Source organism: Stigmatopora argus, chromosome 8 (assembly GCF_051989625.1).
Source record: "Stigmatopora argus isolate UIUO_Sarg chromosome 8, RoL_Sarg_1.0, whole genome shotgun sequence".
In the NCBI taxonomy this organism is placed as follows: domain Eukaryota; kingdom Metazoa; phylum Chordata; class Actinopteri; order Syngnathiformes; family Syngnathidae; genus Stigmatopora; species Stigmatopora argus.
Window position 1 is genome coordinate 18,155,121 of NC_135394.1, and position 27,941 is coordinate 18,183,061.

At 44.1% G+C, this 27,941-nt stretch overlaps 2 protein-coding genes across 3 annotated transcripts in view; one reads left to right on the top strand and one right to left on the bottom strand.

The window, feature by feature from the left end:
* LOC144078513 (cadherin-2-like) overlaps positions 1-11,425 on the top strand; it is a 36,160-nt gene extending 24,735 nt beyond the window's left edge. For both annotated transcript variants that reach the window (XM_077606611.1, XM_077606610.1), the window contains exons 5-16: positions 497-652; positions 1,509-1,653; positions 1,727-1,899; positions 1,966-2,103; positions 2,277-2,462; positions 2,544-2,797; positions 4,644-4,786; positions 6,535-6,771; positions 7,432-7,665; positions 7,767-7,906; positions 8,738-8,905; positions 9,587-11,425. In XM_077606611.1, coding sequence (XP_077462737.1) covers positions 497-652; positions 1,509-1,653; positions 1,727-1,899; positions 1,966-2,103; positions 2,277-2,462; positions 2,544-2,797; positions 4,644-4,786; positions 6,535-6,771; positions 7,432-7,665; positions 7,767-7,906; positions 8,738-8,905; positions 9,587-9,796 — 2,184 coding nt within the window. In that variant the 3' untranslated portion in view covers positions 9,797-11,425. The remainder of the gene's footprint in view (positions 1-496; positions 653-1,508; positions 1,654-1,726; positions 1,900-1,965; positions 2,104-2,276; positions 2,463-2,543; positions 2,798-4,643; positions 4,787-6,534; positions 6,772-7,431; positions 7,666-7,766; positions 7,907-8,737; positions 8,906-9,586) is intronic.
* A 7,633-nt stretch (positions 11,426-19,058) lies between these two features.
* Positions 19,059-27,941, bottom strand: LOC144079487 (transcription initiation factor TFIID subunit 4-like). Its single transcript, XM_077608285.1, has 15 exons — positions 27,789-27,941; positions 25,797-26,258; positions 24,948-25,054; positions 24,786-24,887; positions 24,598-24,720; positions 23,768-23,890; positions 23,604-23,693; positions 23,406-23,531; positions 22,440-22,569; positions 22,257-22,341; positions 21,888-22,179; positions 21,655-21,780; positions 20,617-20,673; positions 20,443-20,550; positions 19,059-19,253 (listed from the first exon to the last, which is right to left on the bottom strand). Exons 2-15 carry the CDS (start codon positions 26,248-26,250, stop codon positions 19,122-19,124), a joined length of 2,055 nt encoding a protein of 684 aa, XP_077464411.1. The 5' UTR covers positions 26,251-26,258; positions 27,789-27,941; the 3' UTR covers positions 19,059-19,121.

Consider the following 27,941-nt stretch of genomic DNA (forward strand, 5'->3'; position numbering starts at 1 on the left):
CAATCAATCGCTCACGGATAGGAACAAATTAAGCATACAATTAGCCTAGCATGCATGTTTTGGGGATGTGGGAGGAAAGCAGAGTACCCGGAGAAAACCCACGCAAGCCCGGGGAGAACACGCAAACCCATAAAGGCCTACTTTCAGATATTTTAACGGACCAATGAAACGATAGAATCTTGTCAAAGAGTATTAAAAAAATAGCTGATTTACTTTCTGAACCGCTTATCCTTACAAGGGTCGCGGTGGGGTGCTGGAGCCTGTCCCGGCTAACTACGGGCATCAGGCGGAGTGAAACTGGTGTCCAGCCAATCGCAGGGCAGGAGGAGACAAACAACCAATCGCTCATAGATAGGAACAAGTTAGCATGCAATTATCCTACCCGGAATCAAACCCAGAAATGCAAAGCTGAAGGAATTGTATTGAGTCACAAAAAAACGGTTTCATTTGATGAACGATTGTCGTTAGCTAAGCTAAAGTGGCGATGCTAATGCAGATCCGATCGGACCGGGACAAGAGCTGGCTACTGCGCTACAGCGTGACGGGCCCCGGCGCCGACCAGCCGCCCACGGGCATCTTCATCATCAATCCCATCTCGGGCCAGCTGTCCGTCACCAAGCCTCTGGACCGGGAGCACATCGCCAACTTTCACGTGAGTTTCCCATAACATAATAAATCGTGACGACCGGCCGTAAAATTCAAAGGTCTACCAAAGCGGAGACAGAACTGTCGTTAATTACAGGTGTCATGCCTCGACCTTGCCTGCCGTGGGGGGAGGGGCGGGGTTTGGAAAATCGGACAGATGGCCGCTTCTAAATCACCCAGCGTATGTCGAGTCCGGCGTCTCGGCCAAAATGCCGTCGTTTCAGCGCGGCGTTCACGAAGGAAACCCAAATTTACAATTTACGGCTACAAATGTTTGTCCTCGGACTCGTTTTATGGCGGGGTCGTCAAACTCAGTTTGGTTGGGGGGGCATTCATGCCAACTAGTAGTATTTTTGGCCCAAAAAATGAAGTCCCGCCCACAAAAACATCTCCAAAGAAGATGATGTCACTGCAGATTTCTGCTAGTGTGCTATTCATTCATTCTAGGTGGCTAGCTAGCGTGGCAACACACCGTATTTTCACGCACATAAGCCACCCCCGCGTATAAGCCGCACCCTTAAAATGGCGTCGAGAGAATTCTCTCTCAAGCCGGGGGGATGAAAAAGAAGTTTTCCTTCGAACCGAGACAGCCAAGCTTGATGGGAGCGTAACCTTTTGATTGCTAGCGGCGGGGCGCGGCGAATCTGTAGTCACGACGGGGCCATTTGCATTTAAGCCGCCCCATGAATATTCACGGCGCTGAACGGAGTTGGCGGGAGCCAGATGGGGAAAACCCTCTTTATTCACGAGGGGCCAAAATGGCCGACTCTCCGAGCAAACGGCGGCCAAGTGTCCCGCCGAGCTAACCCGTGGAACCCGCTCGTATTGTGCCGGAAGAACCACGATTTGGCTTTGCCCGGCAGTTGCGAGCCCACGCCGTGGACCTGAACGGCAACCAGGTGGAGTCGCCGGTGGAGATCCACATCAACGTCATCGACCAGAACGACAACCGGCCGGAGTTCACGCGCACCGTCTTCAACGGAAGCGTTCCCGAAGGCTCCAAGCCAGGTACGGCCAAAATGTCAACGTCGCGTCGCCCGCCCCGGGTGACGTGGCTCCTCCCCCAACCCTCCCCGCGTAGGGACCTTCGTCATGACGGTGACGGCGGTGGACAAGGACGATCCCAAGACGGCCAACGGGATGCTGCGCTACAAGATCCTGACTCAGAACCCCCAGAGCCCGTCCACCAACATGTTCACCATCAACAACAAGACGGGCGACATCATCACCGTGGCGGCCGGCCTGGACCGCGAGGTGAGCGACGGTCATCCGGTAACTGGGCAAAACCTGACCGGAACTGGATCTGATTTTCTTTTCCAGAAAGTGTCCCAGTACACGCTGATCATCCAGGCCACCGACATGGAGGGCAACCCCACTTACGGCCTTTCCAACACCGCCACCACCGTCATCAGGATCACAGACGTCAACGACAACCCGCCCGAATTCACCACCGACACGGTAGGCCTTTGCGACCAGTCTTTGGGGGTACAACGTTTTTCAAATTTTAGTACGGTAAAAGTCCGAAGACCAAAGACAGTATCTGGCGTCGCAAACGTAGTCCGGTTGCGGCTAGGCTGACGGTTATCGCGAGCCCACGTCACGGACGACCGTGACCACTCTGCTCTGTCCAGTTCTTCGGCGAGGTCCACGAGAACTCGGTCAACGTGGTGGTGAGCAACCTGACGGTGACGGACAAGGACCAGCCGCACTCGCCGGCCTGGAACGCCGTCTACCGCATTGTCTTCGGAGACCCCGTGGGGTACTTTTCCATCCCGACGGACCCCGCCACCAACGTGGGGCGCCTCACCGTGGTCAAGGTGGGCACCCCCGTCCGTCCGGTTGCGCGCCGCCGTCGTCGTCTACGGTTCCCGCCAACTCGTCCCTCCCCCACCCTGCAGCCCGTGGACTTTGAGCTAACTCGCTCGTACGTGCTGAGCGTGGCGGCGGAGAACGAGGCCCCGCTGGCCCGCGGCATCCACCCGCCGCGCCAGTCCACCGCCACCGTCTCCGTCCGCATCCTGGACCTGAACGAGAGCCCCGAGTTCAGCCCCGATCCCAAACCCATCAAACTGGAAGAGGGGCTGCCCGCCGGCTCCATGCTGACCACCTACACGGCGCAGGACCCCGACCGCTTCATGAGGCAAACCGTCCGGTGAGCAATCGCAAATGATCGGCATTTATTCGCAAAGCTAAAAAAATATGTTTTTTTCCACCTGCACATTTTGACCGATTCACAGTATTAACACAGAAATGTCTTCAAACAAACTGGAACTGATGCAAAATGTAGAGAAAGTTACCCACAAAGCACAAAATGTCAAGGAAGTAACTTAAACTCAACAGGAAAATACCTGTAACCCTTAACTCATAAATGTATCATGAAATGCCCTAAAATCAACAGGAAATGAACCAAAATAAAATGATAAATGTAGGTTGTTTTCAGGTCATTTCTTGTTGGTTTTGGGTCACTTCCTGCACATATATATCCAACCACTTGCCGTTGAATATGGATTACTTCCTGTCCTGTAAATTTTAGTTCCTTTCCTCTTGATTTAAATAAAATAAAAATAAAAAATATATTTTTTTATTTTTTAATCAAGAGGAAAGGAACTAAAATTTACAGGACAGGAAGTAATCCATATTCAACAGCAAGTGATTAGATATCTATGTGCAGGAAGTGACCCAAAACCAACAGGAAATGACCTGAAAACAACCTACATTTATCAGGAAAATGTCCTAAAAGGGACAGAAAAGGACCCCAGAAGCAAAAGTACAGTACAGAAAGTAACTGGAAACATTACACGTGAAGGAAATGACGCAAAATGGACAGAAAGTGACCTGTTACTTAGCCTAAAATTCACAAGAAAGTGAACCAAAATGACCCGATTGCCCGCCATTGATCACGACAGCCATCTATTTGGCTTAAACTGGGATGACGGGCGGCAATCGACGTCCAATCGGTCTAAACGGATTGGAGGCCTGCTGGGGTTTTGAGCATGTTTTGATCCGTTCTGACTTTGAAGTCAAGGAGCAGCTTTTTTTTGCAGCAATTGCTCCTGTTTTGACTTTTTGCGACGAGCCTACGTTCACCGTTTCCTCTCCGTGACATCAAAGTAGCGTGAATAAATCCCTCCGTCGAGGAGCTTTCACACTCTCCTATCGCGCCAAAGTTTTTTTGCCTCCCGGCCGAGATAAGACGCTCTTAGCTTTTTTTTTTAAACGTGATTGGAGAAGAAGAAAATGAAAAAGGAAATAAGATCCCTCGCCGGCGGGTTGGCCAGCGGAGCCGGCCTGCTGTTTTCTCGCTAAATGGAGCGCTCTTGTCTTTGTTGCCTAGCAACAGCCAAGGCTAGGCTAACCCAGGCGCCAACGCGGAGGGTTTGTGACGCCTTGTTTTTTTTGGGTCACTTTGCATCCTCTTTTGAGAAAGAGTGACTGGAATTTCTCCAAAATCAACAATAAGTAAATAGCTCTGCTAGCCCAAAATCAACAGATGACCTGAAAATGCTTGAGAATCAACATTCATTCGCTGCCATCCTTCCACTCCAAATGGATTGGACGTCTCCGAGCCCAAACTTTCAATCTACACTTGAACGCCAAATCTCAAAGATTACATTTTGTATTGTTAACAATAACCAACAACACTAGCTTTGGCCTGTTGTTTCAAAAAGGTTAGCAAACCTTAGCATTAGCTTTAGGATCGACAGTAAATTCGGTAAACACACCTATTATCACTAGACTGACAAAAAAACATCTCGAATTGTGTCAATAACGAACAACACGGTTGTTTCAAGGTTAACAAACCTTAGCACTAGCTTTAGGATCGACCCCAAAGTTGGTAAACACACCTATTATCGCTAGACCGACAAAAAAACATCTCAAATCGACACAATGAAGTCGCCATTTTGAGATCCATTTAGCTTTTGTCAAATTCTACATACAAATACTGCCGGTCCTCGCTCGCTAGCTAGCTCATTCATCAAGCTAACGTCTCGCTCCAGGTACTCCAAGATGTCCGACCCCGCCAACTGGCTAGAGATCGACCCGCTCAACGGCCGCATCTCCACCATCGCCGTGCTGGACCGCGAGTCGCCGTACGTCAAGAACAACCTGTACAACGTCACCTTCGTGGCGACCGACAACGGTGAGAGCGGCAACGACACGGCGGCGACAATCAGTCCATTCAGACCAAAATTCTTCCTCCGATTCTGCTCATAATGGCTCTTTCTAAGGGAGAGAAAAAAACTATTGTCCGCGGCAAATGGAAAATTGCCCGAGAGAAATGGAATGTCGTGTCCGCGCTTCCTCCGGCGGCGTCCGGAAATGCCAAAATGCCATCGTCACCCATCTTTCTTTATGTGTTCTGTTCGATAATGGACACACGTCTCTCTGTAGACAACTTTTTATTGCTTTTATCCGGAAATACAAAATTGAAAGCGAGTCAGAGTGGGAAATATGTCCCGGAGAACATTGGATTCTAGCCACAAAACAGTCCAATATGAAGCATTTTGGACTCCATTCACGTCTCCTGAATGCTAAATATCTTGCATTTGCAACTGCTGACTTTACAAGCAAAAGTGGCGATTGAACATGTCACAATTTATTATCTGGAATTACAATCTACTCGTTTATGAGCTGAAATTAAAGCGAGTATTTCTTAATAGTGCGCTTTTGACGACTCAACCAGAGACAACAACATCGGCTAAAGACTTTGTTTTGGTTCCCTTGCAAATGTTAACTAAGGCAGATAGGCCGCATGCTAACAAACTAACATTTATATTTTTACTACACTTTGGCTCATAAAACAACCCAAAACATTGGCCACACGTCATTTGTCACTTGTTCAAAAACGTCTTTAGGAAAATATTCGGATTAAAACGACAAAATAGGATAGTTTTGGTGATGCCGGCTAAAGCCTTGCTGTTTTCGTTAGCCTCATGCCATTGACGGAGGCAGCTAGCTAGCATGCTAACCAACTAACACCAGTATAATTTACTGCAGTTTAGCACAAAAACAACTTTGTCATTGGTCAAAACAATGTTGGGGAAAATATTCGGCTTCAAAACAACAAAATGGAATACTTTCAGCACCCCCGTGTTATAAATGAGGGCCGCTAGCCCGCAAGCTAACCATTTAACACCTGTATATTTTACAGCAGTTTAGAACAAAACAACCCGACTCATTAGCTACACGTCATTTGTCACAATGGTCAAAAACGTTTTGTGGAAAATATTAAGGCATTAACAACAGAATAGAGTACTTACCGGCGGTGTGTGTCAAATTATTAAGTTACTCCTTCAGTCGGACGGAAAATTATTAACAAATGCTTCTATTGACAGTGTAGTGTTGTTCTAATTTCATATTAAATTTGAAAATAAACAAAACGCCGACAGCCCCCGCCATGAACTTGACCGGAAAAGGACGTGACGTTATTGTGCCGGTGTACTGATGAGTTGGGGCTCGCCACTGAGCATGCGCATTGTCACCACGCCCCTCCTTGCCAAATGTTACCCGGATGAATTTCTGCTTCATCATTTATAATTAAATGTTTCTTTGGAATGTGGGAGATCGTTCAAATGATTAAAAAAACGATAACAACTGCCATTTTGAGTACGACATTGTTACTCTTGCCAGCAAGTCGTATTTTTAAAGCCCATTTATTTTGTGGTGCTTTTTGATTCGTAACTAATACAAGCAATGACGTACCTACACAAAAACATGGAATATGAATGACAATGCCAGTTGATAAATGCGCTCAATTTGGACTGCTTTTGGCAACAAAATAACACAACTCGTCAGAACACCCGCCAGCAAAATGATTAGACTAACAAATTGGCAGCTTTTGGTCCGTAAATGATTTATAGGAATGAAATTGTGTCCAAATTTCCTCAGGCGTGCCCCCGGCCAGCGGCACGGGGACCCTCCAGATGTACCTGCTGGACATCAACGACAACGCGCCGCGCGTCTTCCCCCCGGAAGTGGAGATGTGCGAGCGCCCTCAGGCGGGCGTCGGCCTAAACATCACGGCCTCGGACCCCGACCTCAGCCCCAACGCCGGGCCTTTCGCCTTCGAGCTGCCCCCGCGACCCCCCGACGTGCGACGTAACTGGACGCTGGCGCGACTTAGCGGTAAGCTTGTAACAAAAAAACAATATTTTCTGATGATGTAGTTTTGAAATATGTGTTCAGTAATAATTTCCTTGAATGCCTGTTTGCAAATACAGTGGAACCTCTACTTACGAAATGAATTGGTTCCAGCATTCGTAAGTAGAGGTCCCACTATCGTCCTAAAGCAGGGGTAGGGAACCTATGGCTCGGGAGCCACATGTGGCTCTTTTGATGGGTGCATCTGGCTCTTCGCTAACCTGTGAGCTAAAATATGGAACCCGCTGGTGACAGAACTGAGATATTACATTTAGAACTGCTTTAATCTTCTTTTTTGCATTAAACTCTGCTAGAATGCATACTCTCATTGATTAGCAACTGCATAAAAATGTTGTCAAAAGTATTCTTTTTTTTTTCCACTTTAAAAGTGGTGAAATTACTCAAATAAAAGGCACCCATTTACATGTATTTTGACTTTTAAATTCGGAGTATGGCTCTCAAGGAATAACATTAGAAAATATGAATTGTTTATGACTCTCTTCGTCAAAAAGGTTCCCGACCCCTGTCCTAAAGTGAAAATGACAATGAAAGTTAAAGCATGGATGGCTAATTTGACGCCTTATTTGACGCCTAAATCGATGACTAATCTGACTATGGCTATTTCGACGGCTATTTTGACGACAGGCGAGCACGCCCAGTTGCGCCTGCGCGCCGGCTCCCTCCCGCACGGCGTCTACGAGGTGCCCGTCACCGTCACCGACTCGGGCAACGTCCACATGACCAACACCAGCTACCTGCGCGTGAAAGTGTGCCAGTGCGACCGCCACGGCGACTGCGTGGACATGCAACGCGTGGCCGCCGCCGGCCTGGGCATGGGCGCCGTCATCGGGATCCTCGTCTTCATCGTCCTGCTGCTGGGTCTGTCTCTCCTCTCCTTCAAATTTTGCGATAGATGTTTTGATGGTTCCGTTGCCGCCTCTATTTACGGGCTGACCGCCGGATGGACGGTTCTTCTTCAGTGTCGGTGTTGATCCTGGGCATGTGGGTGAAGAGGCGGGACAAAGAGCGGCAGGCCAAGCAGCTCCTCATCGACCCCGAAGACGACGTCCGCGACAACATCCTGAAATATGACGAGGAAGGCGGCGGCGAGGAAGATCAGGTGACAGAAAAACAAACAAACATGAGAGTAAAAGACCAGGGATAACGGCAAGGGTGTCAATCAAACGATGAGTCATACGACACATTTTGTAACGTGGATCTCATTTTTGTATGTTGGAATAGTAATTTTCATATCAAAGAGCTTCGTATCCTGAAAATTCGTAAGTAGAGGAACCACCGAATTTGCTTTTAAAGTTCTTAAGAAGGGGATTTGAACTCATTTCAATGTCTGAAATGATATTTCAGGAAAGTGTCGAGTCATGAATTGTTTAACGCAAGGGTGTCAAACTCGGGTTGGTTCGCGGGCCGCGTTAACGTCAACTCTATTTCACGTGGGCTGGACCATTTTAGATATAATATTTAGAATTTTTTTTTAAATTTGATTAAAAGAACTGGATGGAAAACTCTAAATAGTCCGTTTTTATAGATCCAAAACAATGTTTATTTAAGCTTTTTTTCTTAGTAATGGAAAATTTCTTTTAATCATGTTTTATTTATTTCAAATGGAAACAAAATATTTTTAATTGTGTTCAATATTAAAGTGGAAAACGGAAAATATTCATATTTTTAGATTTTACAAAATGATTTTTGAACTAAAAACACAGAAAAAATGGTTCCAAAAAATTGCTATTTTTGATTTAAAAGGGGGTAAATAAGGAAATATAATATACATCTATATCTATCATTTTAATTTGATCCTAAAACAGAAAGTCGGCACTCAATATTTACTTTCCCGGGCCGCACAAAATGAGGTGGCGGGCCAGATTTGGCCCCCGGGCCGCCACTTTGACACCTGTGGATAACGGGTATGTAATTGGTTCGGCGCCCGCAGGATTACGACCTGAGCCAGCTGCAACAGCCCGACTCGATGGGCGACGGCGAGTGCGGCGTCAAGATGGGCGTGCGGCGGATGGACGAGCGGCCCCTTCATCACCAACACCGCTACCCGCTGAGGTCGGCCGCGCCCCACCCCGGAGACATCGGCGACTTCATCCACGAGGTATGCTCGCCAATGCCGTCTTTTGGTCGCGGTCTTTTGGTCGCCGGTCTTTTGGTCGCCGGTCTTTTGGTCGCCGGTCTTTTGGTCGCCGGTCTTTTGGTCGCCGGTCTTTTGGTCGCCGGTCTTTTGGTCGCGGTCTTTTGGTCGCCGGTCTTTTGGTCGCCGTCTTTTGGTCGCCGGTCTTTTGGTCGCCGTCTTTTGGTCGCCCCGACCACGACAACGGGCGACCTAAAGACTGGCGACCAAAAGACCGACAACCAAAAGACCGACGACCAAAAGACCGGCGACCAAAAGACCGACGACCAAAAGACCGGCGCCAAAACAAGGTCAAACAGCACGGTGTACGCATGAATAAAAGCCAACAATGGCCATGAGCAGTTTCACTAAGCCGATGTGTGAGTGTAGAAGAAGAGTTTGTATGTATGTACATGCGCTGTCCCTTTAAGAAGCGATGTCCGTCAGGGTCAAGAACAAGTTCTCCAACAAAAAACAACCAAAGTCCGGCAAATTTGGAGCTTTTCTTTAGCCTGATAATAACTAGGGCATTAAGTAGGACTAAATAATAATTCGCAGTTTGTATTTGGGGAATTTGAGCAACAATTTTAAATGGTAATTATCACTAATCATCCGGACGACCAAAAGACCAGCGACCAATCGACCGTGTACCGGCGCTCCCTGCAGGGCTTGAAGGCGGCGGACGAGGACCCGACGGCGCCGCCGTACGACTCGCTGCTGGTGTTCGACTACGAGGGCGGCGGCTCGACGGCGGGCTCGCTCAGCAGCCTGCACTCGGCCTCCAGCGGCGCCGACCAGGACTACGACTACCTGGGCGACTGGGGGCCCCGTTTCCGCAAGCTGGCCGACCTCTACGGCGGCGGCGCCGACGACTGACCCCGCCCAAGCGGGAGCCGGAGATCCGCCCTCGCTGAGGTCTAACGTGCCTTGATGTACATTGTCTTTGGCCGGGCCCCGCCTCCGATCGGGGTGGGCAAATTTTTGTGGGGGCCCCGGCCCGTGGACCGCCGCGTTCTTTTTACGGCCCTGCCTAAAAAAAAAAAAAAACAAGTGAACCCTTACATGCACAAAATTTGACCTTTTTTTTTTTTAATATAGGACACAAGTCTCAAATTGACGGCCACGTTTGAGAACCAATTGGTTTCCTGAAGGAAAAAACATGCATATTCTGCTCGGGGGGATTTTATGGACGGCTATAAACGTCCGTTCCTTTTAACGGAAATCGCTACCAGCCCCCCCGGTTGAAACGGATTGGGCATCTAATGCTGTTAATGTTCATTTTATGATTAGTAATTGTGGCTTTTAAAATTTTTTGATGCACCCGAGTTTGCCCACCCCGGATTTAGCGTTAGCCCAAGACCGCTAATACGTCAACGCGTGTGTGTTGTTCCCACGTCGAGGAGAGATGCACCCGGGTGGACGAAAATGTCTCGAATAATAAAAAAAAAACATGTGTTAGCGTTTAGCCGCTAACGAAACATGCGTTAGCCTTTAGCTGCTAACGATAGGCTGGTGGAAAAGTGGTAACGGCTCTCTTGGATTCTTTCAAAGCCTGCCATTGACAATGATTGTTTTTTTTTCGATTTAAACTGGGAACACTGGTTGGGAATGCTCACGCTTGTGCGCCATTGACGGAAATTCACGTCCAATTCAATTCCACTGGGACGTCTGGCACCGTCAGTGACGTAAAAAAAGGCGTAGGATTGTTTTGTTTTGAACCCCTCCTTGGATGAATTTACATTTAACTCATTTACATACAGGACATAAATACCAGAATTAAAACAGAAATACTAAATATAAAACATTCCGATGAAAGAAACAACATAATTAAAAAATATAGATAATGATTTAAAAAAATGTAAATAAATTAGCAGAATAAATGAATAGATGCTTAAAAAATATATCATTTTGAATTAATATTCATCTTCTGGACTGATTTTCCTCCCGAGGGTTGCGGGGGTGCTGGATCCTATCCTACTATGGCAGGAGGCGGAGTGGTTGCCAGATAATTTTTCTTTTCTTTTTTCATTTACATGACATTTAAAAATATTTAGTTGTACTTTTTTTGAATGAATTTAATCAGTATAATCTTGTTTTTTTTCATGTGTATATGTTTAATGTAAATTTGGCATCAAGGGGTTCATGGCATTTTTCAAAAAAGAATCCAATTGAAAGGAAAAAGCGTAATTCTTAATGTAAAGGGGCACCGCACAAGTTTGGGCCACACAACAAGGTTGATTTTTTTTGTATTGTATTTTTCATTTTTATTATTATTCTTTTTTTGTATGAATTATGATGGATATTCGACGAGAAGACACTTTTCTTGTCGGAGGATGTAACTTATGCAGCCGCCGGCCACCAGAGGGCGCTGTCCTCACCGGGAACCGGAAGTGACCAACACTTTGGACACGTTAGATGACTTTTTTTGTTTGTTTCGTTTTGGTTGTTCTATCCAAATCCTTGTACATGTTCTTTGGATTACACATTAAAATGATTTTGCATGTTTCCGCATTTTCATATCAACAATATTACGATTTGGAGTAAAAAAAGAAGTTCTCGTTACTTTATTTTACTTTAATTACATTTTTAAAGAAAGGAAGAAAACGAAGATTTCCTTTATTTAAATCTACATGTAAAGTACAGTCGTTTTAAAAATGGATTTCACTTAAAAAAATCGCATTAGGATAGAAAAATGCTACATTAAAAAAGTGTGAGGCTAAAAAATATTTAGTATAGTAGTACTTTTTAATTGAAAAAATATGCAAAATGATATTACAAAGTAATACACAATTATTTTAAAAGTCTTCACTTAAAAATGGTCCAAAATTATTTCACTTTCATAACAAAATATGCTTATCACTTCTTTAAATTAAAAATATATAAGAGCCAATGACATCGATCCGATCACTACGTTTAAAATAACAATCTAAAATGAGTTTAACCCTTTGAAGGCCAAACCGCCGACTCGTTCCAAGTATGATTTGTCCTTTTTTTTTATATAATACAACACTTTATTTTAAGGAAAGCTTGTTTGGTTATAGTGTTAAAATCCTTCTGATTGAAAGTGCTTTTTTAAAAAAAAAGATATTTTCCCTATTTATGCGCGTCAGATTGAGTCGCTCGCCGTCCCAACGGATAAAGTCACGCAAAAAAATACCACTTCAAGCGGCTTATTTAAAAAAAATCATCTTCAAAGAGGTTTGAGCATCCGCCCAAAGGGAAGAATTTCTTCCTTCCTTCCTTGCTAGTGCAAGATAAATAAGCCCCGCCCCCAGGACGTCTTTGCAACCATTTTTTTTTAGCTTTCAAATTCGTGCAAAATCCTCCAATTCAAGCACTTTTTACGGCATTTTATTTCCACAACTATTTTGAGCATTAATTCATCATTTTGGGGAGGATGCTAACTAATATGGCCGCCCTTCTGTGATTGGTGGACGGATTTGTTTTGCATCGAGGCTAATTATGCCATGAATTAATGGCAATAGTAATTGTTGACTGTAAGTTCAGAGTTGGCCGCTAGAGGGAGTCAAATGCTCTTTTTTTAAAATGAGAATTGTTCAAATGTGAATTCATGTTATTATTTTCATTTTATTGAATTGGATTTTAAGCAACTTATTTCATTTAAAATAAATTATTTAGATTCACGATCACATTTTGATTATTACACTACGTTTGATTATTTATGAATTTATTCATATTTATTATTAATATACGAATATAATATTTAAATGCACGGCAATCAAAAGACCACAAAAAAGTGATTCAATTTAATTATTAAACAATAAAAGTAATATATTTCAAACTATTGCTTAGTATATGGAACTACTACATTTTAAGATATATTATTAATAAAAAAAATTACGATTAAAAAAGTCAACAATTGGCACTTAATTATCAATATAAAATTGTTTTATCAAGAAAAAATACTTTGTATATATTATATTTATTATTAATATATATACTTTACAATTTTATAAAGAGAGAATATACGAATAATAAAAAAAACATAATTAAAAAAATGTTTTATCAAGAATAAATACTTTGTATATATATATATATATATATATATATATATATACATATATATATATATATTATATTTATATTAATATATATACTTTAAAAATGTTAAAAAAGAGAATATACGAATAATTAAAAAAAACATTATTAAAAAAAAATTATCAAGAAAAAATACTTAGTATATATTATATTTATTATTAATATATATACTTTACCATTTAAAAAAGAGGAAAAAGATAGAATATACAAATAATTTAAAAAAAAACAGGCCTCAGGTAAAAATAGATGTAAAAAAAAAAAGAAAAGAAAATAGGAACAAGAATATCTTGATGGAGACAATGTCCAATTATTATTATTATTATTTAGATTTTTTTCATCTACTGCCATCCTTTCCTTTCCGCTTCAAATGGACATGACATCAACTCCTAATTGGACGGCGGCTAGAGTTTGGAAAACGCCGAACGGCGAACGCCAAACGCCAAACGCCCAAACCCGTCAAAGTCAGATTCCCACACCGGTCGGCTACGATTGGGCCGTTCGCCGTGGCCGCACCCGCAATTAGCGTCAAAGCCGTCACGCTCGCCCTTCATTAGCGCGCGCGGCTAAAGGTCAGGTTTCGGGTTCCCGGAACGCTCGGCCGTCGCCCCGTCTCGTTAAGTCGACGCTTCCGAGAGACCTTTTTTTCCGAACAACTTTTTACACCAACGTGTCATTAAAATAAAAGAACATTTGAGCAAAGGTGAGAAAAAAAGCTGAGGGTAACGAAAATGGCTAAAACAACATGAAATGGACTGCAAATTTTGCAATACTGACCAATGGACAATTGTGTGAGCCCGACTAATACTTGGAAAGGGGTGTGTCTAATTCTTGGGCTCTTCCTACCAATCTGGGATGGGACTATTTTTAGAAACTGTCTCTTTTTTTTAGATAGACATTCAACCCAACCCGATTGTTTTTCTTCCCCTGAACTAGCATGACAAGCTAAGCGAAGTGAAGCTGTGAACGTCGCCGCTTTACTCGGCGGCCATCTTGTCGCGGACGGCGACATCCGTCAAAGAACGTTAGCCTCGACGGCAAGAAAAACGTTAATCCGCCGCGTTCCTTCCTTAGCTAGCGTTTAGCATTTGGCTTGACAGGGGGCGGACGTGCGGGTAACGTCGAAGATTACGGCGTCACGCGGTTTAGCTAACGCTTTGAAATATTAGCGTCTCTTAGCATGGCGGGATTAGGATTTGTTGTGTTAGCTTTCTTCTTTCACTTTGTTGATTTTCTTTGGAACATCTTAAAGAGAGCTTTTCCCTTTTATCTCTCATTTGATGCGGTTGCACTCAATTGCCATCTGAGGGCGCCAAAAAACATTTTCAACAAGTTGGCAGTTAGGCTGACGCTGGCAAACACTTTGAATCTTTTTTTTCCCTCCTTCTGTGTTGACTCGCCGCTGCTGTCGTTCATTTCTTTACCGGCCAGGGGATGTGTCTATTTACCGGATTAAAGGGATTTGGCCACGATTGATTTTGCTTAGCCATGAGTCTGTCTATCTACTGGAATGGGTAATGGTTAGTTCATTAATGAGCAATTTTTGCTAGGTTGATGTTTATTTACTGTTTCAAGGTCTATTTTGGTGTATTTGGGGGATTTGCCGTTAAGTGGATTTACTATTTTTAAACGGATAGGTCTATTTAGTGCAAGGGTGTCTGACTCGGGTTGGTTGGCAGGCCGCTTTGATGTCAACTTGATTTTATGTGGGCCGGACCATTTTAGATATAATATTTAGATATTTTTTTTAATAAATGGATTAAAAGAACTGGATTAAAAGCCCTGAATATTCCGTTTTTTATAGATCTAAAACAATGTTTATTTGAGCTTTTTTTAAATAAATTTTTAGATTTTACAAAATGATTTTTGAACTAAAAACAAAAATGGATTAAAAAATGACAATTATTGATTTAAAAGGGGGAAAAATCAGGAAATGTAATATACATCTATACTATTCATTTGAATTTGATCCTAAAACAGAAAGTCGCCACTCATGATTTACTTTCCCGGGCCGCACAAAATGAGGCGGCGGGCCAGATTTGGCCCCCGGGCCGCCACTTTGACACGTGATTTAGTGGAACAAAAACCAATGTTTGTCTTGTTAATTGTTAATACTTCATTTGTGATGTCCTCTATTGAAGTGTAGAGACATTTCAATTGAATTTCGTCAGTCGACGCGCCTCCTTTATTTTGGCGGGCCACCCAAAATGAAGCGGTGGGACGGTTCTGGCCCCCGGGCCCCGAGTTTGACATCTGCCAATTGAATTCAGCAGCCATATCGGCGACCATCTGCTCGCGCGAGTGACGAATGCCTTGGCGACGGCTGCCGTCGCCAAACTTGGCAAAGCTACGCTAACGCTGGCGGGGGAAAAAACACGCTTTTTTTTCCTTCTTCTTCTTCTGTCAACTTTTCGCCGTGCCAGCCGTCTGACCGTGCCGTCCGTGGCTGAATTTTGCACATCTATTCATGAGACGACGACTCACGAGTCGGTCTCATCTGGCTTTAACGAGGACGGCCGTGCCAGGGAATAGATCAAGCCGATGTTCAGAAATGGGTCTCGTCGTTGGGTGAGGAAATACAGACGGCCGGCCTGCTTTGAAAACAGTTTGATCCCAGGAAGTAGCCCTGTCCCTGAAATTATTCCGTTACTCTTACAAGTCAAGCACATTGCCCGGTAAACGGATACGTACGTTAGCACGTTAGCATTCCCAGTAAATAGACGCATCTCATCAATTAGGCCCCAAAGACCGTGTTAAGAAAAACATGAATTTGACACATTAAAAATAAAAATGACTATTTTTGCTTTCCTAAAGAAAAAAAAGAAGCAAATATGACCTGATTTGTCAATGAAAAGATCCAAAAGTTTAAATATATGATGATATCTCATCTTTTGTTCATCACAAAGAACAAAAGGGAAAAAAGGAAAAAAAACGGTAAATATTCAAATGTGAAAGTTTTTCTTTTTTTTCTTACATTGAGTATACTAACCCAACCCAATGACAACTCTATAAAGTGATTTAGTTATTAAGTCATTCACTGCCTTCTTACGGTGCTAAAATATGCTTAATTTAAGAGGATTCGTAAAAATCAAGCGATCCTCCGATCGGCCATTTTTTTTCTACCCGGCTGGGTTTCGATCGTGGCCTTTTTTTCTTTTTTTTTTGCTGCGAGGCGTCAATCTGCCGCTCCACTTTCCCGTTGGCGAGCGGGCGCGTTTGTCAGAAGACGAGACGACAGGGAAAAAAAAGACGGTCGTAGAAGAAGGGGATTCTCTCTTCTTTTCCTGACAGATTGAGGCCTTTTTTTGTGTGGATGGGAAGCGGCCCTGGCTGCAACGTTTCCAATCCCGCATCAATCATTCATATTCCTGCCTCTTCCCGCCACTATAAAAGCCCCTTTGATGGATTGTTTCATTGTCACGTGTCAAAACAAAGACTTCTTCAGAACAAAAGTTTCTCTTGGCGCTCGCACACTTTCCACTTACGCCATAAAAGAGTCATTCTCAAGTCGGGACGTGGCTGGGTCTAAATACTGGAGCGCACTTAGTAGTACTAGTGCACTTCCCAGCACTCAGTCAATGTATCAGCCGCCAGGATGTGTCTACTTCCTGGTCCAACATTAAATGATTCTTAGAGCTGTCTTTATTCGGATGCTGATTTCTGGTTCCGACCGATCCAGCAAATAGTTGAACCAACGGGGGTTGTGCTGAAACGAGAAGCACTTGATGGCAATCCACTGATTGCACTTGTAGGACACCAGATTGGTTAAAAAAAGGTGTCTTCTTTAAGGGTTGGAACGAAAGCCTGCACCCACTGTGGACCACATTGGAATAGTTCGCCCAACCCGGGTCTATCTTCTGCCAAATGACCATTTACTCGGCCAAAAGTGGGTATAAATACTGGCAAAAGGACGTGACTATTTGCTGGAACACAAGCAGCACGCTGGGCTGGGTTTATACACTGGATCGCATAGATGTGTCCTTATCAAAAGACTCCTACAGATGTGTTTATTAATGTCAGGGTATTTTTATAATTTAGGGACTATGTTTGGATTGGATAGATAACTAGTGGATCCAAGATGGCGGCACGCACGGGTGCAGTGGCTCTTTGCTTAATAGTTTGGTGTTTTGTTTTCACGCATTTGATTTGATTTGATTGAATCACAGGGGCGGGTCTATTGACTGGCCAGTGCATATGTCAATTTGTTGATTTGTGAGTGTGTGTTTGTGTGTTTTGATTGGGGCACGGGCCAAGAGGCGTCTATTTACCGCGTCGCTTAAATCCGAGGATTGATGGAATGGCGGCCTGGTGGCTATTTACTGGAGCGCGGGCCTCGTGGATCTCCGTCACGTGATCGGGGAAAGAATGGCGGAACCGTGACGATGAAGCGATCCAGCTGGAAAGCGAGGCTGGATTTTGCCAAGTGCGTCGACGCTTTCTGCGCCGGTCGCCGTGGCAACTGCCAGGAGAAGCGGCCGGCGTGACCGTTATCGGCGTGAACGGCGTGCCGGGGGCGCCGGGGCTTTTACTCGGGAAGATTGAACTCTGTGAAAGAATGTCAAAGAATGACTGTCTCGGCTTCAAGTCGGAACTTCTATTGTACCCCGAACTTGTTAAATACCTTAGCGTGCCCGCCATCTAAGCCATTTTTTTTTGTCTCTCGTTAATAGCAAGGTGCGGAGACGTCATGTCAGAATGAAGAAAAAGTGCCAGAAAACAAACATGGCCGCTTTCCTCGGGAGAGCGACGGAAAAAGACGAGATAGCCACTTTACGGTCCCCTCGTTCACCATGTTCATGCTATATCTTTGAACGCTGATACATGCTGCCCCCTTGTGGACACCGACGTCATTACAAATCAAAAAGCAGTTAAAAATTTAAATATATTCTAGATATTTCCTGTAGTATTATTTCTTTTTTTAAAGGTAAAGCTATTACTAATGAATTTATTAAGGGGAAAACTCAATAAAAAACGTCATTAAATATGCAATATAATGTAATTTGCACGTCATTACAGTAACTATGAGGAACTCGGGCGCCCTCTGCTGGCCAAAAAGAAAATTCTGGGGAAAAAGTCAATTCACTGTGATGATATCGACAAGGCGGAAGATGTCGATGGAAACTTTTGATTTTTGTTTGGCTAATACATGTTGAACTAAATCGAAATATCGAAGGTATGATTACGTCATTTTAAAAGAGACTCAGGTGAGCTTCATTACCTGATGTCGATGTTGTAGTCCTCCAGTGAGGTCCGGACAAAAGTTGTCCCATTGCTTGCGGACCAGGCGAGCCGTCAAATATCCGATTTCGTGGTGGCTCAAGAGAATTTTCCGATTTTAGGACGAGCGATGCGTCCAAAAATAAAGCTCCAAATGATCTCTAATGCTTTTCAAATAGTTGCTTTTTTGCATTCGAATAAAAGAAATGAAAAACAAGTATGACTGACGTTTTGGTTCTAACTAAGACACGGATAGAATACGTACAACTAATTAGAATGCACGTGTCGTTGAAAAGGAAGTGAGCACGCTACTTTCAAAATAATGGCCGTTTTGACAACGTGCAAGATGCACGTTCTTTTTATACCGCCGATCCGATACAATTTTATTGGCATAAAATAAAACTGAGTAGGGCAGGGGTGTCAGACTCGGGTTGGTTCGCGGGCCGCATTAACGTCAACTCGGTTTCATGTAGGCCGGACCATTTTAGATATAATATTTAGATTTTTTTTATAAATTAAAAGAACTGGATTAAAGCCCTGAATATTCAGTTTTTTATAGATATAAAACAATGTTTATTTGAGCTTTTTTTATATAAATTTTTAGATTTTACAAAATGATTTTTGAACTAAAAACACAGAAAAAATGGATTAAAAATTACAATTATGGATTTAAAAAGGGGGAAAAATCAGGAAATTTAATATACATCTATACTTTCCATTTTAATTTGATCCTAAAACACAAAGTCGCCACTCATGATTTACTTTCCCGGGCCGCACAAAATGAGGCGGCGGGCCAGATTTGGCCCCCGGGCCACCACTTTGACACCTGTGGAGTAGGGGAATTAGAGAAGACGTCAAGAAGGGATTTTCTTTAGACGCAAACACTTTTATTTTTTTGATTGAACGATGCAGAGCAACAGCAGGCTGGTCAGAGCATGGCTTTGTAGAGCGTCAGAGAGTGTCGCAGGAAGCGGTCGTGTTCCATGCACAGCAGCAGATCTCGCAGGACCACGCGAGTCGGGCGACGGAGCGTCTGTCGTGGCCCCGCCCCCGACGCCACCTGACACATACTTTTATCAACCTTTGACATTTTCTGTACAAAAATAGAATAATCCACCCGTGGCAAAAAGTTCGGAGAGACCTTTTCCTCCCATTAAATGGAAAAGGGTCTCCAAACTTTGTAGTGTCCAGAGGACATGGTCCACAACGTGTAATAAACGGTACCCGGACGTTTCGTCGAACGGACGTTTGGTCGCCGGATTCGCTCGCTCTCAAAATGATAATCATGAGAGAGAGTTTGTAATTGCATTGACAATGTAAAAGCATTAATATCTTAATATCGGATATCAAAATTATCAATAAGTTGTGTATTATTGGTGTGTGTGTACATGTTATTTGTTGCCGGATTCGCTCGCTCGCTCCCGGATTCGCTCGTATTGGCGTGTGTGTACATGTTTTTCAAACTACGGCCCGCGGGCCATATACGGCCCGTTAGGCTTTTTAATCCGGCCCACCAACGTTGTCCAAATTATAGTAAAAATCAATGAGCTCATTCATTTCCCTTTGCCCAGCAATACCCTCGTTTCCCCGATAGATGGCGCACTAGTCTAGACCTTTGTTGGAGTGTAACTTGGCGAACAACGTGCCGCTCATCACTCCCAATTTAAAGACTGCTTTCTTTCGTATAATAATATGTTCTTAATGTTGAAAGTAAATTTGAAAATCAATTTTCACCTTCAATTGTGTCTTTTTTCTTACATTTCAATCCCCAGGTTTGATAAATGACATTGCGTGTCCAAATGCCGTCCAATTTTAGCATCCATTCTGGCCCGCAAGTCAAAAAGTTTGCCCACCCCTGGTATAGACAAACTTGCCTCTTTTATACTATTATTGTCCCAAATTAAACACTATCAATAAGCTGCCATTGACGGCGGTAGACGTCCGATTCATGTCGACTGAGGTGCAGATGCTATTTCTGTTATTAGAGCTCCATCAAGTGGACATATAACGCAGCAGTCAACATGAATCGGACGTCTACCGCCGTCAATGGTAGCCGGACGTCCGAACCTTCATTTTCTCTATTTCTAACTGGGAGGACTTGCAATAGAGCAATATAGCAAATACTCTCTCTCATGATTATAATTTTGAGAGCGAGCGAGCGAATCCGGCGGCGACGAAACGTCCGCCCACGGTAATAAACAAGTGACCCAAGGTGGAATGGATGGGTGGGAATAAAAAGCAGTACTGACCGATCCCTGGGGCAGATCCAGCGCTCTCTTCTTCCTGGGCCCGATGGCCGCCAACGCCGTCAGGTTGGCTTGTCGGTGCATGGTTTGCGCTTCTTCCATTTGTTGCATCTTAAAATGGCGGGACGGCCGGTAAGACGGAAATAAGATGGCGAGCCAACCCGAATCGGGGCTCACCTCTTTGGCCCGCTGCTTCATCTGCTGCAGCAGCGGATCCTCGGCGTGGGAGCGACTCTGGCGGTCAACAAGAAGAAAGAAAGGACGTGAGTGGGCTGTGTTTGGACGGTACTCATACGATTCGCCGAAAGACGTTTGGCCGACGGACAGTTCGCCGAACGGACGTTTCGTCGAAGCGCTCGCCCCGCCCCCGGATCGTGTGTGTGTACATGTTTTTCAACCTCGGCCCGCGAGCCATATACGGCCCATTATAGTTAACATTCATTTAGGAATGACAAGGGTATGTACTACCCCCGCTGGACATATTTCTAAATACAAGTACGTACTACACTACAATGTGCTGCCAATTTTTTATATTTGTTATTTTATCCTTGCGTTTAAAGTAGTAGCCATTTGGAGATCACGCAATGCAATTGATGTCTGACACTGAGAAAAAACAACACTAGAAGACTTAGGTGAAATTCTAAGTGCTTTGGACAGACTAGAGGAACACACTTTTACTTCTTGTTTAATTTTAAATAATTTCCCATTATTTTAGGAAATATATATTCCAAATGATTCGCTGAGAACCTTCATTCAAAGATTAATCTCAACGTTTTCTATGCTAGTGTAAATTTTCTGGAGTAGGATTTCTGGATTTACAATTTCATGACAGTAGTACTTACTGTTACTACTACTTTATTTTCTCCATTTCTTCTGTCACGTACTGTTCTGCGTGATCTCCAAATGGCTACCACTTTAAACGTAAGGATAAAATAAAAAATACCAAAAATTGCCAGCACATTGTAGTGTAGTACGTACTTGTATTTAGAAATAGGTCCAGCGGGGGGCAGTACATGCCCTTGTTATTCCTAAATGAATGTTATCTGTAACGGGCCGTATATGGCCCACGGGCCCAGGTTGAAAAACATGTACACACACGATCCAGGGGTGGGGCGAGCGTTTCGGCGAAACGTCCGTTCGGCGAACTGTCCGTCGGCCAGACGTCTTTCGGCAAATCGTCGGGTCACGGTTTTGACGCCCGGCGTGGAGACGTACCCTGACCAAGCGCATGAGGCGCTCCCTCTCCTCCTCATCTCTCTTCTTCTTCTTGTAGGCCTCCACGCCCTCCAGGAAACGCAGCTGCGAGCGGGCGTCGTTGGCCCGTTCGTGCTGACAGTCCTCCTGCGGGCGAGGGAAGCCGGCGCTAACACCTCGCTTTAAACGCCGTCCTATTACGCCATCCCATCATCTCATTGCAAATCCTCGTCCAGGTGAAAAGGCGAGAGCACCTTGGGAGTGACCTTGCGGTGCTCGGCCGCCACGCTCAGCGTCTCCAGGAGGCCGCGGAGGAACTCCTGCGTGGCGTGCGACACCAGGGCCACGGCCTCGGGGACCACCTCCGTCACCCCCAGGGGCCGGCCGGCGCGCAGGATGCGGCCCAGCGCGGGGCCGGCCGACAGGAAGGACTGGTCCTGGCACGAGCGCACCACCGAGCCCACCGCGCTCGTCAGGCCGTGGGCGTTCTCCTCGGGCAGGTTGACGCCCGCCATGCACGGCACGTCGTTGATGTCGTCGTCCTCCCTGTCGACGGGGCGGGGAGAGGGATCGGCGACGGCGACGGACGGAGGCGTCCGGTCCCGTCGACGGCGGATTCTCACTTGTACGAGGACGAAGAAATCCTGTTGGCCGGTGGGATGGAACGCGGACGATCTTGAGAAAAAGGTTGATTGATGGTGAATCCTCCTAATAATTAAAAATAATAATAATAGGGGAGGGGCAGAAATATTACAACAAAAAAAGAAAAAAGAGACGAGGTCTTTAGAAGGCAAGGAATGGTTTACCTATTATTTTTTTCCCCATCTGCACCACCGGTGTGGCTTTAGGGTTGGTGACGGAGGTCAGAATTGGGGACCGGCCCGACACGCCGGCATTGGCGCCACCGCCAACGCCACCGCCAACGCCACCGCTTGCCTGTCAAATAGATCAGCACTACAGTGGCCCAGAAGCGTGAGGTCAAGTGTGCACTATAAGGATCAATGTTGGTTTATCCGTGTGTGAATTGACCTTTAGCGCAGCTCATTTAGTGGATACATAACTCCTAACCACTACTAGTACTACTACAGCTCCATATAATCACTACATAACTATTAACCACTACTGCTACACCACCATCTAGTGCATAGGTGTCAAAGTGGCGGCCCGGGGGCCAAATCTAGCCCGCAGCCTCATTTTGTGTGGCCCGGGAAAGTCAATGATGAGTGCCGACTTTCTGTTTTAGGATCAAATTCAAATGAAGAGTATACATGTATATTCAATTTCCTGATTTTCCCCCTTTTAAATCGATAATTGCGATTTTTTTAAATCCAGATTTTGTTTTTAGTTCAAAAATCATTTTGTAAAATCTAAAAACATAAAAAAAGCTAAAATAAACATTGTTTTAGATCTATAAAAAAACAAATATTCAGGGCTTTTAATCCATTTATAAAAACAAAAATCAAAATATGATATCTAAAATGGTCCGACCCACGTGAAATCGAGTTGACGTTAACGCGGCCCGCCAACCAACCCGAGTCTGACACCCTTGATCTAATGGATGTATTACACAATCCCCTACTACTACAGTTCCAACTAATTGATACATAACACAACTCCTAACCACTACTTCTACAGCTCCATCTAGTGGATGTATATAACACAACCCCCTACTACTACTACTACTACTACTACTACTACTACTACTACACCTCTTCATCCAGTGCAACTTGTATAGGAAACCAAATTAATACGGTAAAAGGAAAATACGGTACTTGAGGAAGGGGTTTCGGCCCCGAACTGGACTTGTTGGCGGCAGGGCCGGAGGAAGAGGAGCCGCACGCCTGCTGAATGAAGACTTGAGGGTCCGCCGTCAGACGGCGCACCGCCGGTAGACTTTTCTGAAGGAGACGTCAAAAGATATATATATGTAAAGGGACGGAACGGGCGTGGCGATGCCGACGCCGTCAAACCTTGAGGAAGGGGACCAAGCAGGGCTGCGGCGTGGACTTGAGCTCCTGGTAGAGCGCCTCGGTGAACCCCTCGGCCTCCAGCTCGCCTTCCTGCGGGCGTAAGGCCGGCGGTCAGCGATGGAAATTCCCCCCCCCACCCAGGGGTCCTGACGACGGAGGCCCACCAGCAGACTCCTGACCAGACCCCGCACGTTGTTGGCCATGTGGGGCGACCTGGAGTCGCTGGACGCCAGCTTCATCAGCGTCACCAGGAAGTTCTTGCACTTTTTCACACTTTCCAGCGTCTCCTGCGCCCAAACGCAAATAAGCCAGCGCTTTGATTTGGCTCCGGTTTACAGAAATTAAATCTACATCTAGAAAAAGTCATTTTAAAAAAGTATGCGAAGGGGAAAAGTTAAAAAAAAAGAACTCAAACAAATTAAAATGGGTCAAAATATCTAAAGCAATGCATCCTAAAATCAAGATATGAAAGAAATATTGACAAAAATGGCTTAAAATGACAACAGCAAAAAATACTTCAGTTAAATAATTTATATAAAAAAATCAAAATAAACCCAATAAGTACGATCTGAAATTAACATTAGCCTAAATATATTAAACAGAAATAACATAACTGAGCTGAGTGTTAAGACCTACCGTATGCATGCATGTACATTTATGTGTATGTGCTAAGCAACACGCTTATTTATTTATATATTTATTCATGTAGTATTTATTTATTAACTTACTTATTACCCATCTATTTATGTCTAAAATGTCTTTTACTGTGTCTGTATTCTCACCCTCTTGCTACTGTGACAACGAAATTTCCCGAATACGGGATGAATAAAGTTATCCAATCCAATCCAATATCAGATTCAAAGACTATGTGATATGCTGAAATAAAAGGAGAGTAAAAATATACAGATAAAAAAAAAAAAAAATGGCGGTCTACTTCGTAATCAACTCGTTTCGATTGGACGTCTAGCGTCCATAATGAGGACGCCGCACGTACCTGACTGTACACAGGTTGAGGCTCTTTTCTCGTTTCCACGGCAACCGGCTCAACCGGAGCTCGCGTTTCCGTGGCCGGCGCGCGGGTCGGAGGAGCGCCGGCTTTAGGAGTCATGGCCATCACCTGACAAAAAAAACGTTCCAATAAATACAAATAAAAAGAATAAATTGGCCACCATTTTTCCCCACCTTGACCGTGGCCGTTTTCTGATTGGGCGGCGGCTGAAGAGCGGGTGGAGCCACGGTCACGGTCCCGACCTTCTCGTTGGTCTGCCTCGGCGCCGTCGACGCCTGACGTTCGGGGCGCGGGTCACATTTCGGCCCGGCGCGATGGAGCGAGAGCGTACGTACCGGGGGCGCCGGGGTCGTGACGAGTCTGCCGACCTGCTGAGCTTGAGCCAAAGCCTGCTGGGTCATCAGCATCAATTGACCCCTCTCGCTGCGAAGCAGCACCATTCCTGTCCGGGTGGAAAAAAAAACGCTTTTGAGACACTGTGTCATTCCAGACAATGGGGAAATGTCCCAAAACTTATGACCATTGGGTGGATAAAAGGGGGAAAACATTAATAACTTGGAGAGATTAAATGAAATTTGCAAAGCCTAATTATTAGTGACAATTAAAAAAAAAATGGAAATATAAAAGCATATTTTATCATTTACTTTTTATATTTTTCAATGTAAAAACACTTACGATGACAAAAATATCTTTACATTTTTGTTAATTTATTTAATTTGGCAGAGATCATAACTATTACTCATGTCTGAAACTCTCTTCATCTCATTAATATGAAATGAATTGAATGGAGAGTTAGTCATCTTGTGTACATTTTTAGACAACATTAAATACTGCCAAATAAATTATTTTTAACTGCACCACTTCGTTATAAAATGTAACGGACCTCCAATTATTCTCTTTACTGCACGACTTAGATAAATTAAATAAAAATGACCTCAAATTGCGCTTATCTGCATTTTTGACATATTTAAAACAAAAAAAGGCTAATTATTATGATTTTTTTTAAATGGCCAAAATATCATACATTTATTTATTTTTTCCTTTCCCCATTTAATTTTAATGGATATTCCCCGTTTTCCTGTATTGTTTTTCATTCATTCAAAATACAACACTTTAAAAAATAAATAAAAATAACTCACTCCGACGTCCATCAAAATGTTTTCAGTTCCAAGTGAATCAAATACCTGGCGGAATCTGAATATTGGTGAGCAGGGGCGTCACGGGCGGTCCGGTGGACCTGGGGACGGTTATCAACAGCGTCCTCCCCGGCGCCGAGGTGGCTTTAACGGTGGTGACCTGGCCCACGGTCGCTTTCGGCGCGTGGACGCCCGTCCCGACGGGGTTGGCCAACTTGGTCACCACCATGACGGCCGGGGCCGCCGCGGGAGGCGCCGGGGCCGCCACGGGAGGCGCCGGGGCCGCCGCGGGAGGCGCCGGGGCCGACGCGGGAGGCGCCGGGGCCGACGCGGGAGGCGCCGGGGCCGACGCGGGAGACGCCGCGGCGGAGACGGCTGGGCGGACGTCTCGGTTGGAAACGGCCGGAGAAGGAACCAACTTGGCCGCGACCTGTTGGAGCTTGACTTGAACGGCGGGGTCTCCTTCGCAACCCAGCGCCGTGGGGTCTTTATTGCTCGCCATGACTGCTTCTAAGTGGTTGAAAAATAGGGTTAGTCAAAAGAAATTGGAAAATACATGTTGAAAAATGGAACGCCGGTGCCACCGCAACAAAATAGCAAATGACGCATTGCGTGTTAGTCCAGCTAGTGGTCAAAAAGTATAACTTATTACTCATTTTCTACCAAGGAAGTGAATCAGAAATGCACTAATTAATGCCAAAACCTGTGAAAAAAAAAAAAAAAAAATCTATACTCTATACCAGGGGTAGGGAACCTATGGCTCGGGAGCCATATGTGGCTCTTCTGATGGGTTCATGTGGCTCTTCGCTAACTTGTGAGGTAAAATATGTATTTAAACCGCTGGTGACAGAGCCGAGTCCCGAATGCACCAATAGGAGCGTCACGTCGGGACTATGGCGCTGACACTAACTTCAATCATCTTTTTCTTTTCATTAAACTTTTCTGCATGCATATTTTCATTGATTAGCATCTAAGTAACAGTGTTGTGAAAAGAATTGTACTTTAAAAGTGGTAAAATGACCCCTAAAAGAAAAATCACATCTAATTTTCACATTTTTACTCTTAAATTCAGAGTATGTCTCTCAAGGAATAAAATTTGAAAATAGAAATTGTTTATGGCTCTCTATGTCAAAAAGTTCCCGACCCCTGCTCTATACTATATAAAAGGTTTAAAAAAACGATTAAGCAAAAACAGCTTAAACAAATGAAATAATTTATAAAAAAATAGATTTTTAGGATAAAATTTTATGAAAATGAATTCAAAATATAAATTGGACTATTTTTAAAAAGAAATATATACTAGTTATTATTATTTTCTCTCGTTTCAATTCAAGGCATCCAAAAACGGGGTTACAATGATCTTGATCAGTACCAGAACACAACTCGTATATGCAGTTTTTTGGCAATTACAAAAAGAATAGATTTTTAGGATAACATTTTATGAAAATGAATTCAAAATTTGAGTTGGACTATTTTTAAAAAGAAACATATATTAGTTATTATTTTTTTTTTCTCTCTTTTCAATTCAGGGCATCCAAAAACGGGGTTACAATAATCTTAGTCAGCACCAGAACACAACTCGTATATGCTGTTTTTAGGCAGTTAAAACGTTTTAAGGTGCCTTTTGACTTAAACATTTACATAACAGGTGCAGCTTAATTAAAAAAAAACAAAAATAAAGCCAGTCAACTTACTTTCCCGCTTAAACTAATTTGGACTGTACCAATAACGTTAGCTAGCACACACACACACACACACACACACCGCTATGCTATTAACAGGCGCGTTGAAATACTTGATATTTAACTCGATTATCAAAGTTAAAAGTCTATATCAACATCACTGGCCAGATTTTTTAAACACGTTCGCTTACGTCGGACAAGGCAAAATTCAAAGAATGAGCAACTTTGAAATGTAAGCTAACAATTCCAATTTAACTAAATCACGAGACCTTGAATGACACGAGTTATTCGGCTAGGTCACGCAAAAGTCCAAAGTCACATTGGCATTTAATACAAGAATAGAATTAAAGTGAGTTACCAACGCAGTTCGCCGAGTGTTTCAGAAGGACCGAACCGCCGAACCGAACCCTATTATGTTAATAATGGACTCTCCAGGTGACGTGATTTCACCTTCCCGCCACCCACCGGTGTTGCCTTCAGGGCGCAAAGGACGAACACGGGATGCGTTGAA

What these genes read in the sequence shown, in the direction of transcription:
- LOC144079487 (XM_077608285.1), bottom strand. Translation starts at nt 26,250, where the DNA reads ATGGCGAGCAATAAAGACCCCACGGCGCTGGGTTGCGAAGGAGACCCC. An exon ending in CTCAACCTGTGTACAGTCAG is followed by an intron (nt 23,891 to 24,597) that starts GTACGTGCGGCG and finishes GTTTGGGCGCAG; the next exon opens with GAGACGCTGGAAAGTGTGAA. An exon ending in ATTTCTTCGTCCTCGTACAA is followed by an intron (nt 22,180 to 22,256) that starts GTGAGAATCCGC and finishes CCCCGTCGACAG; the next exon opens with GGAGGACGACGACATCAACG.